This window comes from Eurosta solidaginis, chromosome 2 (genome assembly GCF_040869045.1).
Source record: "Eurosta solidaginis isolate ZX-2024a chromosome 2, ASM4086904v1, whole genome shotgun sequence".
In the NCBI taxonomy this organism is placed as follows: domain Eukaryota; kingdom Metazoa; phylum Arthropoda; class Insecta; order Diptera; family Tephritidae; genus Eurosta; species Eurosta solidaginis.
This window is the reverse complement of record NC_090320.1, coordinates 289204063-289223379: the sequence shown is the minus strand read 5'-3', so window position 1 is coordinate 289223379 and position 19317 is coordinate 289204063. Positions and strand designations below refer to the sequence as shown.

Below are 19317 nucleotides of genomic sequence, written 5' to 3'. Positions count from 1 at the left end.
AACTGAGTATGTAATGTTCGGTTACACCCGAATTTAACCTTCCTTACTTGTTATGTTTCGGGAGCCATAACTCGAAGAAAAATTAGTTCAGAATAGAACCATATGTAATATGCATACGCAGCCTTGTAACATTATTAAAAACACAAAACACACAACAACAGCATTTCAAGTGTACAGATGGGTATGTAATGTTCGGTTTCACCCGAACTTAGACTTCCTTACTTGTTTAAAAGAGTGTTTGATCTTATAAGATGAACAATGCAGAAAATCAAATTGGGAGCTAAATTTTTCTACACCTTTTGGAAATTTTTGTTCTGTTGCTTCCACGGTTGTATTGGCGCTACTGGAATTTTCTCTTCTCCGCTATGCTACCGAAGGCTTCCACAAAATAAATTTAATCTTTATTACCTATCAATTTGATCATTGATTGCAATGAGAAATAGTAAGTAGTTTGAAAAATTATTAAAAATGTATTTGATAAAAATAACTAGACATATTTGTTGAAAAAAAAATATTAAAAATATTAAAAAAAAATTGTTAAACAAACGAATTTAATTAAATTATTAAAAGAAATAGCAGAAAAACTTTTTTAAAAAATTAGTAAAAGGAACTGAATTATTAAAATAATACAAAAAAAAATTATTTATATCTAATTGGAAAATTTGTTAGAAAATTAGCAAACAAATTTTATTTTTTTTTTTTAAGTTTTTAATGTAAAAAAGAATTTATGAGACGAATGGTAAAGAAATAAAAAAATTTAAGAACTTATAAAACTTGTTAATAAACAGAAAAGTAGAAAAGATTTTGTTAAAAAATTGATTTAATTAAAACTAATACAGAAATTTTATAAAAAAGAAATCGAAAAACAACATTTTTATTTAGAACTAGTAAAATAAATGAACAAAGAGTTTTTTTGGAAATAATTGGTAAAAAAACTAAGTATTTTTTTGAAATGAGTATAAACAAGTGCCGAAGACTTCATACCTTTCATGAATGGGGCTGAACAATAATCTTATCCCATTGGTAATCTCCAAATAATCGGATGTATAAGATAAGAAATATATAGTGAACAGAAAAAATATAAAATAAAACAATAGGTAGGAACTTTGTGTGAGGATGCAAAGTTTCACGTTTTTTGTGGCCTACATGTAAAAACTGTGACTACGAATCACGTATTTCAACAATATATGACGTAAACGTAAGTATTTGATGAAATCTGATGAAATTTGAAGCTTCTAGCAGTAAAAAATGGGCAAAAATGACAGATTATATGGGGTATATAATATATATACCACCGATCTGCTCGATTTTTTTAGACAACGATATATGCTAAATACTATAATACTAATATTTGAAAAAATCCTCTGTTTCTGAAAAATCGGTTATATAGAGGATATATATATGATATAGTGTTCCGATCCGGCCGGTTCCGACAAATGTCTAATCGGACACCGAAATACACCCGCTCAACAAATTTTATCAAGATATCTCAAAAATTGAGGGACTAGTTTGCATACAAACAGACAGACGGACAGACGGACAGGGCTATATCAATTCAGCTCTTCATCCTGATTATTTCGGCATACTTAATGGTGGGCCTATCTATTTTCCGTTAATGATTTACAATTTTGTGATTCGGGACGAAGTTAATATACCATTTCATTTTCATGAAAGCTATAAAATTAAGTAATTAGTTACAAGAACAAAAAAAAAAAATCGCGGGTTCGAATCGAGCTCAAGGCCTAACAATAATTTTTTATCATTATTATTGTTATGATAAATTTTTTCTTAATTGAAAAAATTTTTAAATTAGAATAGAAGAAAGAAAAAATTTTAGACAACTGCCAAAGCTCGTTGTATAGATCCATTTCGGGAACTGCTAAATTCCTTCATCGGCAACGTTTAGGCGCCGCTGCTATAACCATTCAGCCATCACAGCGGTTTTTTGTTTGTCTTCATTAATCCTACTTCTATTCTGTTTCGTGCCAATTGATATTCACAACACTGCGACATCTGTTGCAGAATGGCTGTGAAAATTGGACTTGTTTGTTGGCAATGCCGCCATAGTGTCATAATTTATTGACACTTTTTTCCCCGTGCTCTGGGATGTATTAACAATTTTTGTTGTTATATCGGCCTACTGATTTTAAGATCGCGGGTTCGAATCGAGCTCAAGGCCTAACAATAATTTTTTATCATTATTATTGTTATGATAAATTTTTTCTTAATTGAAAAAATTTTTAAATTAGAATAGAAGAAAGAAAAAATTTTAGACAACTGCCAAAGCTCGTTGTATAGATCCATTTCGGGAACTGCTAAATTCCTTCATCGGCAACGTTTAGGCGCCGCTGCTATAACCATTCAGCCATCACAGCGGTTTTTTGTTTGTCTTCATTAATCCTACTTCTATTCTGTTTCGTGCCAATTGATATTCACAACACTGCGACATCTGTTGCAGAATGGCTGTGAAAATTGGACTTGTTTGTTGGCAATGCCGCCATAGTGTCATAATTTATTGACACTTTTTTCCCCGTGCTCTGGGATGTATTAACAATTTTTGTTGTTATATCGGCCTACTGATTTTAAGATCGCGGGTTCGAATCGAGCTCAAGGCCTAACAATAATTTTTTATCATTATTATTGTTATGATAAATTTTTTCTTAATTGAAAAAATTTTTAAATTAGAATAGAAGAAAGAAAAAATTTTAGACAACTGCCAAAGCTCGTTGTATAGATCCATTTCGGGAACTGCTAAATTCCTTCATCGGCAACGTTTAGGCGCCGCTGCTATAACCATTCAGCCATCACTGCGGTTTTTTGTTTGTCTTCATTAATCCTACTTCTATTCTGTTTCGTGCCAATTGATATTCACAACACTGCGACATCTGTTGCAGAATGGCTGTGAAAATTGGACTTGTTTGTTGGCAATGCCGCCATAGTGTCATAATTTATTGACACTTTTTTCCCCGTGCTCTGGGATGTATTAACAATTTTTGTTGTTATATCGGCCTACTGATTTTAAGATCGCGGGTTCGAATCGAGCTCAAGGCCTAACAATAATTTTTTATCATTATTATTGTTATGATAAATTTTTTCTTAATTGAAAAAATTTTTAAATTAGAATAGAAGAAAGAAAAAATTTTAGACAACTGCCAAAGCTCGTTGTATAGATCCATTTCGGGAACTGCTAAATTCCTTCATCGGCAACGTTTAGGCGCCGCTGCTATAACCATTCAGCCATCACAGCGGTTTTTTGTTTGTCTTCATTAATCCTACTTCTATTCTGTTTCGTGCCAATTGATATTCACAACACTGCGACATCTGTTGCAGAATGGCTGTGAAAATTGGACTTGTTTGTTGGCAATGCCGCCATAGTGTCATAATTTATTGACACTTTTTTCCCCGTGCTCTGGGATGTATTAACAATTTTTGTTGTTATATCGGCCTACTGATTTTAAGATCGCGGGTTCGAATCGAGCTCAAGGCCTAACAATAATTTTTTATCATTATTATTGTTATGATAAATTTTTTCTTAATTGAAAAAATTTTTAAATTAGAATAGAAGAAAGAAAAAATTTTAGACAACTGCCAAAGCTCGTTGTATAGATCCATTTCGGGAACTGCTAAATTCCTTCATCGGCAACGTTTAGGCGCCGCTGCTATAACCATTCAGCCATCACAGCGGTTTTTTGTTTGTCTTCATTAATCCTACTTCTATTCTGTTTCGTGCCAATTGATATTCACAACACTGCGACATCTGTTGCAGAATGGCTGTGAAAATTGGACTTGTTTGTTGGCAATGCCGCCATAGTGTCATAATTTATTGACACTTTTTTCCCCGTGCTCTGGGATGTATTAACAATTTTTGTTGTTATATCGGCCTACTGATTTTAAGATAGCGGGTTCGAATCGAGCTCAAGGCCTAACCAAGTTTCGTCGCTTTATCGGTCTTTTGTAATGAATTATCGCACTTTTTCGGTTTTTCGAAATTTTCGATATCGAAAAAGTAGGCGTGGTTATAGTCCGATATCGTTCATTTTAAATAGCGATCTGAGATGAGTGCTCAGGAACCTACATATCAAATTTCATCAAGATACCTCAAAATTTACTCAAGTTATCGTGTTAACGGACGGACGGACGGACATGGCTCAATCAAATTTTGTTTCGATCCTGATTATTTTGATATATGGAAGTCTATATCTATCTCGATTCCTTTATATATGTACAACCAACCGTTATCCAATCAAACTTAATATACTCTGTGAGCTCTGCTCAACTGAGTATAAAAAAATTATAAAATTTGTGAAAATGTAACGAAATAGAAAACTTCATTTCATTAAAATTAGTAAAGAATATTGGTAAAAAAAAATTTATTTCAAAGAAATTATTTAAAAAAAAAACAAAAACTTATAATAATAAAAATAATTAGTAAAAAACTATGGACTAAGTCATCCTATTTGACGTCCTCACGGATCGACCAGATCAACCATACATTGCGATACATTTTCAAATACATAACCTGTGCTTGCGAGACTCGTATTAGCGTGTGCTCCTATATCTTTTTTACTGCGTTTATGGCATAGAGAATGAGAATAAGTCGGCTGAATTACCTTTTAGTAAAATAAGACATTGTTCACACAACTTAAAATTCGAAAAGGTATTCACTGGTATTGATTTTCCACCAGTAAGAAAACCGCTTCTATTTATACTTATATCGCTCAAATGATCTTGCAGACCATTCGCTTTCCGTGACGAACATGCATAATAGGGACCTAGTCTGGCGGCGTTCGTACGCAGCCACAAATCGCAATACTTACTCAAAACAAAAATTACTTACTGACGTGTTTATCATTTGAAAAATCCTGGCACGAATATATGATAAGTTTCTCGCAATCAAGACTTATAATTTTGTACACAATGTGTTCCCAATCAATATCTTGACCTCCAGCGGTACTAGAGGAACTAGCGGAACTAGCACATGCTGCAAAATATAAATAAAAGTTAAAGTTTAAATTTCTTAGAAAGATATGATTATAGTAATATACCATGTTTATCATCATAGTTTTTATAAAATTGACCATCAGGCAGGAATATAAGTTGTCCGTTTGTAACTTGTTTGGATTCGCTAATAAATGTGAAAAAAAACAAAATTTGTAAAACTGTTGTGTATATTTTCAAAGTAAACAACAAGAAGAGTATATGAACGCTACTGTAACCTGAGAGAGGAAGCAAGGCGCCTTTGCAGGAGGAAAAAAGCATAGGCAGTAAGGCATGAGTGTGAGGAGCATGAGCTGTTCGTAACCACGAATGACGCCTGCAAATTTTAGCAAAAAAATTCGACGACAGAAGAAAGGTTCTTAGTCGGGGGTAAAATGCTGTCGGAATTAAAACGGTGACCTTTTAACCGATGTTCAGAGAGTACTTAGATTATGCAGGGAACACTTCTCTGACCTTCCAAATGGAGACAACGATGTACCTATCGCCCAAGGATTTATGATGACTTTGAACCCGCAATCGATGAATTTATGTTCCTCCACCCGACTATGACGAAATCAGAATATAAATAACCAGATTAAAAAACAACAAGACCTCGAACGATCAGTGGCGTAGTGCAATTTTCTTGTGCCCGGGGAAAAAAATTTGTTTGGTTTCCCCGCAAAACTTATACGGCTGTGCAAAATGGCGTTGAGCAACACTATCAGCTCAGTCAGAATAGGGAAAGACCTCCCCGAGCCCTTCGAAGCTAAACGAGGTGACCTTCTATCGTGCGATTCCTTTAATTCGATGCTGGAGAAAATTATACTAGCTGCAGAACTTAACTGCTCTGGAACAATATTGTATAAAAGCGTGCAATTATTGGCATATGCTGATGACATTGATATCATTGGCCTAAACACATGCGCCGTTAGTTCTGCTTACTCCAAACTGGAAAAAGAAGCGGTAAAGATGAGTTTGATGGTGAATGAGGACAACACGAAGTACCTTCTGTCATCGAGCAAAGAGTCAGCGCATATGCGCATTGGCAACCACGCTACTGTTCGCAGCCACAATTTCGAAATGGTAAAAGACTTCGTTTATTTGGAAACCAGCATCAAAATCAGCTCTGAAATCAGACGAAGAATCACTTTTGCCAATAAATGCTACCTTTGACTAGGTAGGCAATTGAAAAGTAAAGTCCTCTCTCGGCAAACGAAAATTAAACTCTACAAGTCACTTATCGTACCCGTCCTGCTGTATGGTGCAGAGGCATGGACCATGACAACATCAGATAAAGCGGCTCTGGGAGTGTTGGAGAGAAAAGTCATTCGAAAGATTTATTGACCTCTACCCGCTGGCGATGGCGAGTACCGAAGTAGTTTTAACAATGAGCTGTACGAGCTCTGCGCAGCATCAACATAGTCCAGTGAATTAAAACGCACCTTCTGCGCTGATTAGGCCATGTTATGCGAATGAAAGATAACGCTCCGGCTAAGAAAGTGTTTCTGTCGGAACCAGCCTATGGAAGTAGAGGTAGAGGGCGGTCCCCACTCCGCTGGAAGGACCAGGTGGAAAACGATTTAAACTCCCTTGGTGTGATCAATTGGTGACGGTCGGCAGAGAGAAGAAGCGACTGGCGCACCTTGTTGGACGGCCGTAACCGTTTAAACAAATTAAGTAAGTAAAGTAAATCGTGTAAATCTTGTACATATTTCTTTTTGGAAACGATCGAGAACACTTTTCATAACGCGCGAAATTTCACATTCTGCGGAAAGACCAACTTCTCTTGCCGATTCTCCAGGCATTTTGCGGCGCCTTCTTACACGTTTTTATTATACCAATACCCCATTTTTCAAAAAGAGACTTCGCTTTTTCTATTGATTCACAGAAAGTGTCTCGAATATCGGATATTGCAGGCACTAATGATTTAAGAATATGATACGCTTTTCTAAAATTCATCCCCGGATCTTGTAATCTGAGCTGCATACGTTCAATCCTCCTTAAGATTTCCTACCAGAAATAATGAAACTAAAATTAAGTATATTTTGGAAAGGATTGTAGCTTCGCTTCTGGTGTCACTTGAGGTGTGCTAATCTGCAAATTGTTCTATGTGTTCTACCACACTCTCTAGCCCATTGGCGATAACGCTAACCGCTTGTATTGTGGTGCTGCATCGTGTTTCAGATTCACGTTTGGCAGTTTTTGTTAGATCATTTTTTAATAATTCCCATCGTAACGTTGAACGTGAGAAAAATACATATGTATATATGCTTTCAATTATTCCACAACCTGTCGCAACTGTTCCGGATATATGCATGCCTTCTTAGTATAGAAAATTTTTTCCAGAAACCAGTTATAATAAAAATGATTTGCGAACCATTTGGCGCCCCTGTGAGTAGCGCCCGGTGCAAATACACCCTTTCCCCCTCTCACTCCGCCACTGCGGGCGCTGATGGTTCTCCTGCGGAGCCATTCAAATACGGCGACGAGGAGTTGATAAAAGACCCATCTATAAGCCTTTGTGCGAAATTCCACCGGATATGTGAAATATGATCGGACGGATGCATGTCTCACGTTTGGAATCCAATTGGTCTTTGCCCAGTCTACACAAAGTGGGATACTGCAAATTTAAGCTTCGTCGTAGCGACGATGTGTTTTCAAATACCAAATTAGACAATGGATACATCTTTCGGAGATCTGACTAAACTGAGAACAAAATACTATAACCTAGCGGCAAAAAAAGTTCTGAACTCTTAAGGAATGTATCGACAACATGATTTAATGCCATCGTCCTCAATTCAGCTTCAACACGAAGTAGTTTTGAGTATTCGTCAGATCCCTAATGAATATTATCGGAACTCTAATCACCAGAGCTGCATGAGCCTTGTTAGATCAATCATTTGTGCAGACCAGCTCTCCAGTCCAATGCTTGCTTGGCTGATTTGTGGCTTAATTTTTATTTTACAAGAAATTTACCCCTAATCAGCATGTCTAGGTCATCCATGCAGGCAAACAATTAGCAGCAATTTTTTTTAAGATCCCAGTGTAGAGCATACTGGACCCTGCTCTCACCCCTCTCCGCAGCGCATTGAAAATTATTGGTTCGAATTCGGGTCATATCTATATCATAATCACAATATTGTGACGAATGTTGACATCACTAGGCTGTTAGTAAATAATCACGCAACAACAAAAACGTGAAGAAGCCACTCTTATGTACATGAACACATCAATCATCATTTATACACATATATAGAAGGTGACGAAGTGATAACTCACTCACACACATGTAGTCTTCAGCCAAAGTTGTTACTCATGCATACACACGCATATAAGTAGCTAAATTACCAAGCAGGAGATACAACAGTTCTAGAAGGTGAAAAGTCTTGATCTTAGTAGGAATATGCGGACGAGGCAACAGGGAGTATAAAAGTAGTGCAAGCTGAGGAATGATTAATCAGTTTTGATTTAAGCACGCTATTGGTTGAGAAGTTTAATTGTGAAGTACTACTCCCAAAGTAATCTAAATGAAGTCCAGTTTGCAATACTAAATATTGGAGTGATTTATTCAACAGTTTAGCTATTCGACCGTTAGCAGAGGGTTTCAAATAAGCGGAATTTCCCAAAATTCGTTACAATTGGTGTCAGAAGAGACAACAAGGATATGGCCAAGTTTCATTTGAAGATCCAACAGCTCAAAGAGGAGTTGGAGAACCGTGGGTTGAACACAAACGGCAATAAATCCGAACTACAAACATGACTACGAGAGGCAATAGAATCAGAAGGAATTAACGTAGAAGAGAATGTCTTTCATTTTGATGGCGATGAGACAACAAAATGGGGGGGGGGAGAAAAATGAAACACAGCAGACAATGGCGAAGACAGACTTCAACATAATATTGGCTGCAATATTGGTCATTACAAATATCCACCAGCATGTCATCGCAACTGGAATCACAGAAGACACCTATAACATCCAAGGTGGAATCACAGGAGACACGTGTAACATGCAAGATGGAAACACAGCTAGAATCCCAGGAGACTCGTATAACAACCAAGATGGAAGCACAATTGAAAGAACAAGACACGCATAACAGTACAACTCGAAGCACAAGAGGCGGGTATATCATCAAAACTCGAAGCGCGAAAAAATTTAGGCCGAGGTGGATGCCTTGAGAGGACTTATCCAGGAGTTGCAACTTAATCGCCCGGCTGCTTCAACGAGAAATACGAAGGTAAAAACTACATCTTTTGACGGTTCTGTTCCTTTCCAGGCCTTTAAGCTTCAATTTGACAAAAAGTCAGTAGTGAACAACTGGAATGCTGAAGATAAAGTTGCTGCACTCTCCGTGGCATTGAAAGGGCCTGCAGCTGAAATCTTGCAGACTATTCCAGAGTACGAACGGAACAGTTATGAAGAATTGATAGCCGCTGTCGAGAGACGTTATGGAAGCGAGCATGGAAAACACATACACCAAATTGAGTTGCGAAACCGTTACCAAAAAGCGAATTAGACTTTGCAGGAGTTTGCTTCGGATGTTGAAAGGTTGGTCATTGGCAAATGCGGACGCACCCGTGGAATACACTGATAGGGTAAAGATTCAGAGCTTTATAAACGGCATACGGGATGTCGAAACGAAGCGAGCAACATACGCAAACCCAAAGCCAAAATTCGCTGAAACGGTATCCCATGCACTGACACAGGAAACTGCCTCACTTTTGAGTAAACCAGCATACAAACCACGCCGTGTGGAAGTAGAAAGGCCAGACTGGGTGAACACAATATTGGAGGCGCTGAAAGGGTGGCAAAAGCGGTGTGACAGAGTAATCAAATGTTTCAAATGCGGGAAGTCAGGTCACATTGCATTGCTGATTCTAGTGCTTCAACAGCATGTGTGGTCTTAAGAACAAAGCTGGAGGAGATGAGCAAGAGCGAGACAGATGTGAAGATCGAGAACTTGCTCCAGCTATTGAATGTCCTGTGATATCTGTATCATAAATTGGAAGAAAATCGAGCCGTCTTTCCGTCAGAGGAAATGTGGATGGCAAGGAACGTGTACTGACTGTAGATATGGGCACATCTCATTCTATAATCTGGTCTAATTTGGTCAAGAGGAGAGTAAAGCCATTACATGGAGCAAGACTGCGTACTGTCACTGGCGAGTTTAACCAAGTCCAGGGAGAAGTGGTATGTGAAGTCTTAATTGGGAAGGTCATGGTTCTACATAAATTCGTTGCGGCAGAGATCGTTGATTAAGTCATATTGGGAGTGGACTTCGTAGTTGACCATGGCATCAAGATCGAAATGCAAAAGAGGATTATGCAAACACGTACACACGCATGTGGCCAGTATAAAAACATTACCTACAAATATGCATGTATATAGCTGGTAACCAAGCAGGAGACCCAACAGTTCTAGAAGGCGAAACGTCTAGACCTTCGGAGAAATATGCGGACGAGACAACATAGAGTATAAAAGCAGCACAAGCTGAGGAATGAGTAATCAGTTTGATTTAAACACGCTTTTGTTCAATAAGTGATATTGTACTACACCCAAAGTAATCTAAATAAAGACCAGTTTGCAATGTTGAAAATTGGAGTGAACTATTCAACAGTTTAGCCATTCGAGCGTTAGAAGAAAGTTTGAAATATGAGGAATATCGCCGAAATTCTTTACAATTGGTGCCGGAGGAGGAATTGTTGAAAAAATTCCTAAGATTTCGAATACAATTTGGACATGATAAAGTTACGTGAATTAAAGAGCCAGGAACTGAAAAAGGAGTTGGAGAACCGTGGATTGAGTATAACCGACGACAAGATCGAACTTCAAGAACGAATACGTCTTTCGTCCTGATGGAGACGAAACATTCACAAAAATGGAAGAGAAAAACGAAACATCACAGAGAGTTACGAGCATAGACTTGAACATGCTATTGGCTGCAATATCTGCACAAACGTGGACAATGACATTTCAACTGGAATCGCAGGAGACACGCATAACATCGAAGATTGAAGCACAATTGGAAGAACAGAAGACATATACGGCATCTCAACTGGAACTGCAAGAGGCACGCATATCTGAAATGTCGGCACAAATTTAGGAGCAGGTATCATCGCAGCTCTTTGCGAAGTTGGAGGAGCAGGATGCACAAATTTTATAAGGATAAAATTGATGCCGAGATAGAATCGTTAAAAGGTCGTCTGGAGCAGTTACAACTAAATCGCCCAGCTGTTCCAGAGAGAAATCCAAAGGTAAAAATTCCATCTTTTGACGGCTCTGTTCCTTTCCAGGTATTCAAACTTCAATTTGAGAGGACGTCAACACTGAACAGCTGGAATGCTGAAGATAAAATTGCTGCACAGTTCGTGGAATTGAAAGGGACTGGAGCTGGTATCTTAAAGACAATTCCAGAGTACGAACGGAACAGTCATTAAGCATTAGTGGTCACTGTCGTGAGACGTTGCGGAAGCGAGCATAGGAAACAGATGTACTAAATTGAGTTGCAAAACTGCTACCAAAAAGCGAATGAGACTTTGCAGGAGTTTCGTCGGATGTCGAAAGGCTGACCTATTTAGCATATGCTGGCGTACTCGTGGAATACACCGAGAGGGTAAAAATCCAGAGCTTTATAAATGGCATACGGGACGTGGAAGCGCAGCCAGCTACATACGCATACCCAAAGCCAACATTTGCTGAAACGGTATCCCATGCACTGACTCAGGAAACAGCGTCACTTTTGAGTAAACCCGCATACAAAGCTCAACGCGTGGAAGTAAAAAGGCCAGATTGGGTGGACATAATTTTGGAAGTACTGAAGGGATCACAACAAAAAAGATCCAGATCACATTGTACGTCATCGAACCACTGGTCGTAATAGTTCCAACAATATGGGTGGCCGTAAGCGTAGAGCTGAAGGAAATGAGCAAATCTCCAAGTTCACTCAATCGTTATACTAAAGCAAGTCAGCCGCAAAGGGCGACAGCTAGCTCTTGCTTGAATGCACAATTTTGTAGTGGCAGAGATTGTTGATGAAATCATAATTGAAGTGAACTTCTTAATCAACCAATGCATCAAGATCGACATGCAAAGCAAGACGATGCGATATAAGAACATTGATGTGCCACTTAATTTCGGCTACGAAAAAGGCTACCGCAGGGAACAAGTGCTGGTGGAGGAGAATTAGCAAATACCACCAAAATCGGAGGCGGTCATCGGGGCAAAGATTGATGGAGATTATGGGACAAACATATTTTGGGTTGTCGAGGCAGCAAACAAATCAACAACGAAAATGCTTGTAAGAAAAACCTAAACAAGATGGACATATTACGGTAAGAGTACTCAATGAGTTCAAGTCACCATTCAAACTGACTCAAGGAGCTTTATTGGGAAGATGCCAAGAGGCTGAAGTAATTATTAACTGTGAATAGCTTCAGAACGTTTTAGCAATCAAGATTGATCTTTCAAATGACATCACGGCATGGACGGAGGGGCTAGAGGAAGACTATCAGAATAAGGCAAAACAACTGCTCCTAAAGTGCGCAAACATATTTGACCAGGATGGCTCCATTCCAGGCCGCATCAACGTTGTGAAACATCAATTTGTCAAGCTCCTCGTAGTGTTTCGATGGCAAAGCCGGAAGTTGTGAGTCAAATCATACAAGAAAAAAGCGACAGCGGCGTAATCGAACCATTAGCTAGTCTATGGAGCTGGTGGTACTTGTGAAGAAGAAGGATGGAAAAATGAGGTATTGCGTGGACTACCGCAAGTTGAACGACGTCACGAAAAAGGATAGCTACCCATTGCCATAAATTGACGACAATCTGGACTCGCTATCTGGTACGAAATGGTCGATGGACAGGAGAAGGTAGGTAGTGCGTTGCACGGAGAGAGTTGCTGGCATTGGTAGAGAGCATTAAACATTTTCATAATTACCTCTACGGGCAGCGATTCGCGTCAGGACAGATCACGCAGCGTTGAGATGGAAATGGAATGAAAGGCCAAATAGAGAGGAGATTTCAGCGGAGAACCCTATTGTGGAGTCAAATTGGGCACAGTGTAACTGTTTAGAATTGATATCAGGCTGCTTGCATCGAGTATGGGAGAATGAGGATGGTCAATGTAAGAGGAAACTGGTAGTTGTTCCCAGGAAAAGGATTCCTGACGTTCTCAACGAGCTGCATAATGGTCCAAGTGGAGGTCATCTGGGGATCACGAAGACGCTCGTGAAAATTAAGCAGATATTCTTTTGGTTTGTTTGCCGTCAGTCGGTCACGGAGTGGATTGCCAACTGCGAGGTTTGCAGTAGAGCGAAGGAGCTAAAACCCGAAATCATAGCCAGATGAAGCAATAAAACTCAGGTGCACCATTTGATAGGATCGCTATGGATGTCGCAGGTTCGTTTCGTACTTAAAACCTCGGAAACAATTATCTACTGGTCGTTATGGATTATTTCAGCAAATGGCCAGAGGCATAGCAAATTCCAAATCAAGAAGAGGAAACAGTAGCAGAAGTGTTTATAAACAATTGGGTTTGTAGGTTTGGTGTACCAATGGAGTTACTTTGTGACCAAGGTAGAAATTTTGAAGCAACTGTATTCCAAGAAATGTGTAAGACATTAGGCATTCGAAAAGCACGGTCAACTGCATTGCATCCTCAGTCCGATGATATGGTGGAAACGATTCAATAGAACATTGGAGAAGGACTTAAAGAAAGTAGTGAACAAGTTCCATAAAGAGTGGGATACACGCATAACATTATTCTTGATGGCTTACCGATCGGCAGTGCATGAGACAACGGGCCAAACTCCCGCAAAGGTGATTCTTGGCAATGACCTTCGGCTGCCAACTGATTTGATGTTTGGGATAAATGCTGATTCCCAGAGAAATACCAAGAAATCCTCTCGTGTATTGGAGGGAGAGATGAAGGAAATACACGATCTTGTAAGACAACCAACCAAGATCATGAGTGACAAGATGAAAGCTAGGTATGATAAAGCAATTAATTCAGAAAGCTTTCGGGAAGGAGATTTGGTGCTGTTATACAACCCACAACGAAAAAAAGTTGTCTCCGAAATTGCAGTGTAATAGGGAACGCCCATACAAAGTTGTAAAATGGATCAACGATGTAGTTTACCGCATACATAGCATTGGCAAACCACGAAACCTAATGAAATTGGTTTATTTGGAGAGGCTGGCAGCGTTTAGATCAGAAAATTTGTCAGATCGGAACGATGCGACTCAGGTGGAGGGCAGTGTGACGAATTTTAGCACCACTAAGCTGTTAGTAAATAAGGGCACAACATCAATAAAGCAAGCTGCCACTCTTGTATACTCGAACACATCACTTTAATCCATTTACACACGTACATAAAAGGCGACGAAGAGATATCCCACACACACAGAAGTAGTCATCGCCGAAGTAGTTACTCACATATACACACGCATATACATGAATATAGCTGGTAACCAAGCAGGAGATCCAATAATTCTAGAAGGTCAAACATCTAGACCTTTGGATAAATATGCGGACGACACAACAGAGAGTATAAAACCAGCGCAAACTGAGGAATGAGTAATCAGTTTGATTTAAACATGCTTTTGTTAAGTACGTGATATTGAAGAATAATTTACTACTCCCAAAGTATTCTAAATAAAGAACAGTTTGCAATACTGAAAGCTGGAGTGAATTATTCAGCGGTTTAGCGATTCGAACGTTAGCAGAAGGTTTTAAATAAGCGGAATTTTCCCGAAATTCCATACAATATAAAAAAAGTGCAGTCATTTGGGTTGAAAGAAATTTTGTTTAAATCAAATTTTATAGTTAAATTGTTTTTCTTGTTTGGTTCTCGATAAATTGCACTAAAGATGGCACAATGCGGAAACCGGTTTGTCTCCGAACCAAACTTGACGAGGAATGGCGGTAAATGGTTCCAAAGCAGGTAATTGATGTATATTGAAACAATTTTCCATCATTTCCATTTGGTTTGAATACGAACCGAATTCGGTGTTGTACCATCTTCAGTGTTATTATTTCAGAACGAAAAGGGAAACAAATATTTTACCTATGCACTTGTAATTTGAAAAAGTTTCATTGGACACAAAAGACTTCACTTAGTCGAAAAAACAACATAACTTTCATCTAAAACCAAAAGCTTTGCCTGCAATTAAAAATACTTACTTGTCATTTATTTGGAATGTTTTTATATTTAGCTGTTGATTTCCAGTGGTGATATCAGTTTTATGGCAGCGGTAATCTACAGGGTGCTGGGGGATATATCTACTTTGCATATACCAGCTACCTTCCAACTGTAAATAATTAAAACATAAGCTTTTAAAATGGATTTAAAGTCTATACATAGTACTATAAAATTGGCCTGACTTTATACATAGTTTAGACGGTTAAGCGCCAATTAAGTAAGTAAGTAAGTTATACATAGAGCTAACACTTAATTTAGTTAAGTATACAGATCTTAATACTCACCATACTATATCTCACTTCTTTCAAATATTTTATATTTGTTGGGCACTGCTTTGCATTTCCGGCCATCAAACATGATGATGTCAAAAAAATAAAAATTGACAAAGGGGCACTGAAAAAAAAAGTGAAATTGATTAACAAGTAAGGAAGTCTAAGTTCGAGTGAAACCGAACATTACATACCCAGCTGTACACTTTAAATACTGTTGTTGTTATTTTGTGTGCTTAATAGTGTTACAAGGCTGCGCAATAATACATATACATATGGTTCTATTCTGAACTAATTTTCGTTTAAAAGAAGCAAAAACGATACAAAGGCTAACACCAATGACCTTGAGTGTGTAATAATGCAGTTTTTCTTCAGATATGGGAATTTCCCTACTGTTTATTTTAATACAAAGATATAACAGATAGGGAATCAGGTAGTCTGTTCGTCTTGTAATTGATAACGCTATACTACTATGGCCGTATGGTCGGCGCTCAAGCTGCCCCGAGGCACCGAGCCTGGTTGCAGTTGTTAACGCTATGTTCTTTGCTACCAGGTCCACAGGTAGAATGTGCAGAATGGCATACCGTGCAGCTATCAGGGTTGCTTCCAGGGCTCCCGTAATGCTAAGCATTGATAATCTGCATACTCCCTCTAATTTTTTGAGGTAGGTTGCATTCTGTGTGGCTTTCCACCAAACAAGAACTCCATAGTATAGAATAGGGCTTACAATCGCTGTAAAAACCCAATGAGAAAGAGAGGGCGATAAGGCCCACGTACACCCCAGTATTCTTTTACATGCATAAAGTGCCGTTGAGGCCTTCTTCACCCTCTCCTCCCCGTTGAGCTTCCATGACGGCTTACTCTCTAGGATGATTCCTAGATAATTTGTGCAAGGTAGGGTCACTCCTCCTAACTTAGGCCTGATCCAATTTGGGACCTTGTACCTCTTTGTAAACAAGACCATATCCATCTTACCCGCGTTGACTTTCAACCCGACATTTGATGCCCAGGTATGAATCTGCCGAAGCGCCCGATCACTCAAAGAGCTAATCGTTGGAAGGCAATTCCACTTATTGCAATTGAAAATTGCAACGTCATCCGCGTAAGCATTAAGTTTTACGTGTCCCTCATCAAATCGCCTGAGCAGTTGGTTGATGACCAGCGTCCACAGCAGAGGTGACAGCATCCCTCCACTGATTTCGTGGCCTCGTATAATCCCCATTGTGATGTAATCTTCCTGGAATTTAACATGTAGCCGATCCATCTGGTTAAGGCTGGATATACTTTAATGTAATTAAGACCATCCATAATCTCCCATTTAGAGACATTACTAAAAGTCCCGGCAATGTCTAAGAAGACTCACAGATCATATTCCTTATATTCCAGAGCTTTCTCTACGCTTATTACCACCCTATGCAATGCGGTGTCTACCGACTTGCCTTTGGTGTACGCATGTTGTGTTGTGGAGAGCAGCTTTTCATCCACGTTGGACTTTATGGACACATCTATCAGCCTCTCAAAGGTTTTGAGCAGAAATGATGTTAAGTTAATGGGTCTATAATTTTTGGCATACACGTGACCGATCTTCCGGCCTTTGGTAGGAAAGCTACACGAGCAGTTCTCCAAGAGTGAGGTACATGATTCAGTCTTATGCACCCATCGAATATTATTTTAAGCCATTCCACGACCGCCCTACTTGAGACTTGTAGCATGGCCGGGAATATACCATCTGGGCCCAGCGATTTAAACTTAGAAAACGTCTTCACTGCCCACTCGATCTTGGTATCGGTGACCAAGCCCGGCACTACCCGCTGGAGCACTCTAAGTCCGTAAAGAAACATTTCCATAAGGTTCTCTTCGCCCTGGAAATTTCACGCTTGCAGATCCTCAGTAGATCCCCAGATAGATCCCTGTATTCGTACCGACACGCTTCGCTTTGCGCGGTCTTTGCTAGCTTAAACATTTCTTTTACCTGTATTCTTAGAAGACTCAGCTCATTGCTTCACCATAGCGGCTTTGCTTTCCCTCTGAATCTTCTTAGATGGCAAGCTTTATTATACGCAGTCATAAGCGACCTAGTTAGGAATTCAGTAAACTCCTCCAGTTTGTTGACCTAGGGTTTCTAAAGGTTCCTCCCTTCTCTAAAGAGGGATGCTGAAGCTAATATACGCATGGTCGGAGAAGGATGGTACATCAAGAACCATCCAATCATACCTTGATATATCACGTTCGGAGCTCAGTGTAATATCCAAAGCATTACTGGATGTTGGACCAATGTATGTAGGGACATTTCCCCTGTTGGCTATCTGTTGGTTTGCAGGATGTAACAAAATAGAGATGCGCCTCTCTCGTTCGTATCTGATCCTCCCCACGCTTGAAGCGAGCCACCATTTAAATGTATTCGAGCATTTCATGGAAAATCGTTAATTTTTGCTTATTTTCGAACTGGTCTTTTTATGAGTTTTAAATATCTAATTATTTTTAATATATCACACCTCAACGTTCCAAGGAAGAAAAATTTAAAACTAGTATCAACTTCTTAAGTTATTTAAAAAAAACAACAAAATAATGGCATAGAAACAAAAAGAGAGCTAAAGTTTAAAAGTCAAACAATAAAATACTTATTTTTATTTTTTATTTTAATAAACCTTGATTCAAATAGTACCAGTGCTGAGTTTAGGATTTTTCAAATATTAATGAAATTTGACCTGGCATTGATAACCGTTTGCGTACTTTTTTTATTAGAATGTTGAACATTTTAAATTACTAATATTTTTCAAAAAATATTATTTAAAAGAAAAAATAAGTCTCAAAATTGACAACTCTTTAGGAAAAAAGGACTCAAGTCACCGAATACAAAATTTAGATGAAAATGTATGAAAATTATAAATTTGTGTGGCAACGGCAGCACTGATCAAAGAAGTTTTCTTCAAGAAAAAGCTGGTAAAAGCAACCGAGTTACACGTCCATGCAACCGATATAGTTTTAGATTTTCATCCATCAAAATTAGATGTTGAACCAACTTCGCACGAGTTGTTGATTCCGAATTAAGTGTTTCAACAGTCAAATAAAAAATAAAAAAATTGTTTTTTCTAATTAAATAAAACTTTTTTCAAAAGCTTTTGATATTGCTTTTTCTATGGCTTGAAGCTATTGCCCAACGGTATGGCATATTCGACATTCAAATTGCCTTTGCTAATATGTTGCCAATTTATTATCGTTTGCCCAAAGTCCTCCCATCAATAAATAATGCTAAAGCGTGTGAAACGAGAAATAATGGAATGGGTTGTGAAATAAATGAATACAAGATTTTAGCGTGGGTTTTGGCTGCGCACTGATTTATCGATTTCGTGTCTGTAATGTGACGTAATGGTATCGCTTTTGGCCCCACGGGTCAGCTTGACGAAGTTTTTCATATCAGTCCTTTTGACCTAAGGAAAACCAATCATAAGTTTGGCAAACACTCCGTTGCCTAAATCTACTTCAAAGTAAATCGCGCCAAGTATAAATTTTTTTTTTTTCAATATTGTGTCCAAGCTGCAAATTGTATTCATATTCATAAGTTACTTCTTGGATTTAATTAGATCAAAATGACTGACATCAAAACTCCCCAAAACTGATCCGCTAGTTATTAATGGTCAAAAGATTTTCCATTATGTTCCATAATTGAATGGAAGTCGCTAAAACAGTGTGCGATGAAACCCCAATTTAAAATTTTGTGATCATTTCACAATTTCCATTTGTTTCCGTGTTTCCCTTTGTTTCATATGCTGTGGAATTTTAAAATGATGTGACGTCAGTTGGCAAACGAAAATTGCTAACGTGTTGGCAAAATAAAGTTTTAATGCCATATTTTCTATAGCTTTGGGCAGTT

At 38.5% G+C, this 19317-nt stretch overlaps 2 protein-coding genes across 7 annotated transcripts in view; one reads left to right on the top strand and one right to left on the bottom strand.

Moving 5' to 3' along the window:
• LOC137241140 (tropomyosin-1-like) overlaps positions 1-19317 on the top strand; it is an 857608-nt gene that overhangs the window by 463143 nt on the left and 375148 nt on the right. The gene's annotated exons all lie outside the window — the stretch shown is intronic.
• LOC137241147 (uncharacterized) overlaps positions 1-19317 on the bottom strand; it is a 49770-nt gene that overhangs the window by 6067 nt on the left and 24386 nt on the right. For both annotated transcript variants that reach the window (XM_067768443.1, XM_067768442.1), the window contains exons 2-5: positions 15459-15567; positions 15156-15283; positions 5046-5125; positions 4838-4981 (exon numbers count right to left, since the gene is read on the bottom strand). In XM_067768443.1, coding sequence (XP_067624544.1) covers positions 4838-4981; positions 5046-5125; positions 15156-15283; positions 15459-15524 — 418 coding nt within the window. In that variant the 5' untranslated portion in view covers positions 15525-15567. The remainder of the gene's footprint in view (positions 1-4837; positions 4982-5045; positions 5126-15155; positions 15284-15458; positions 15568-19317) is intronic.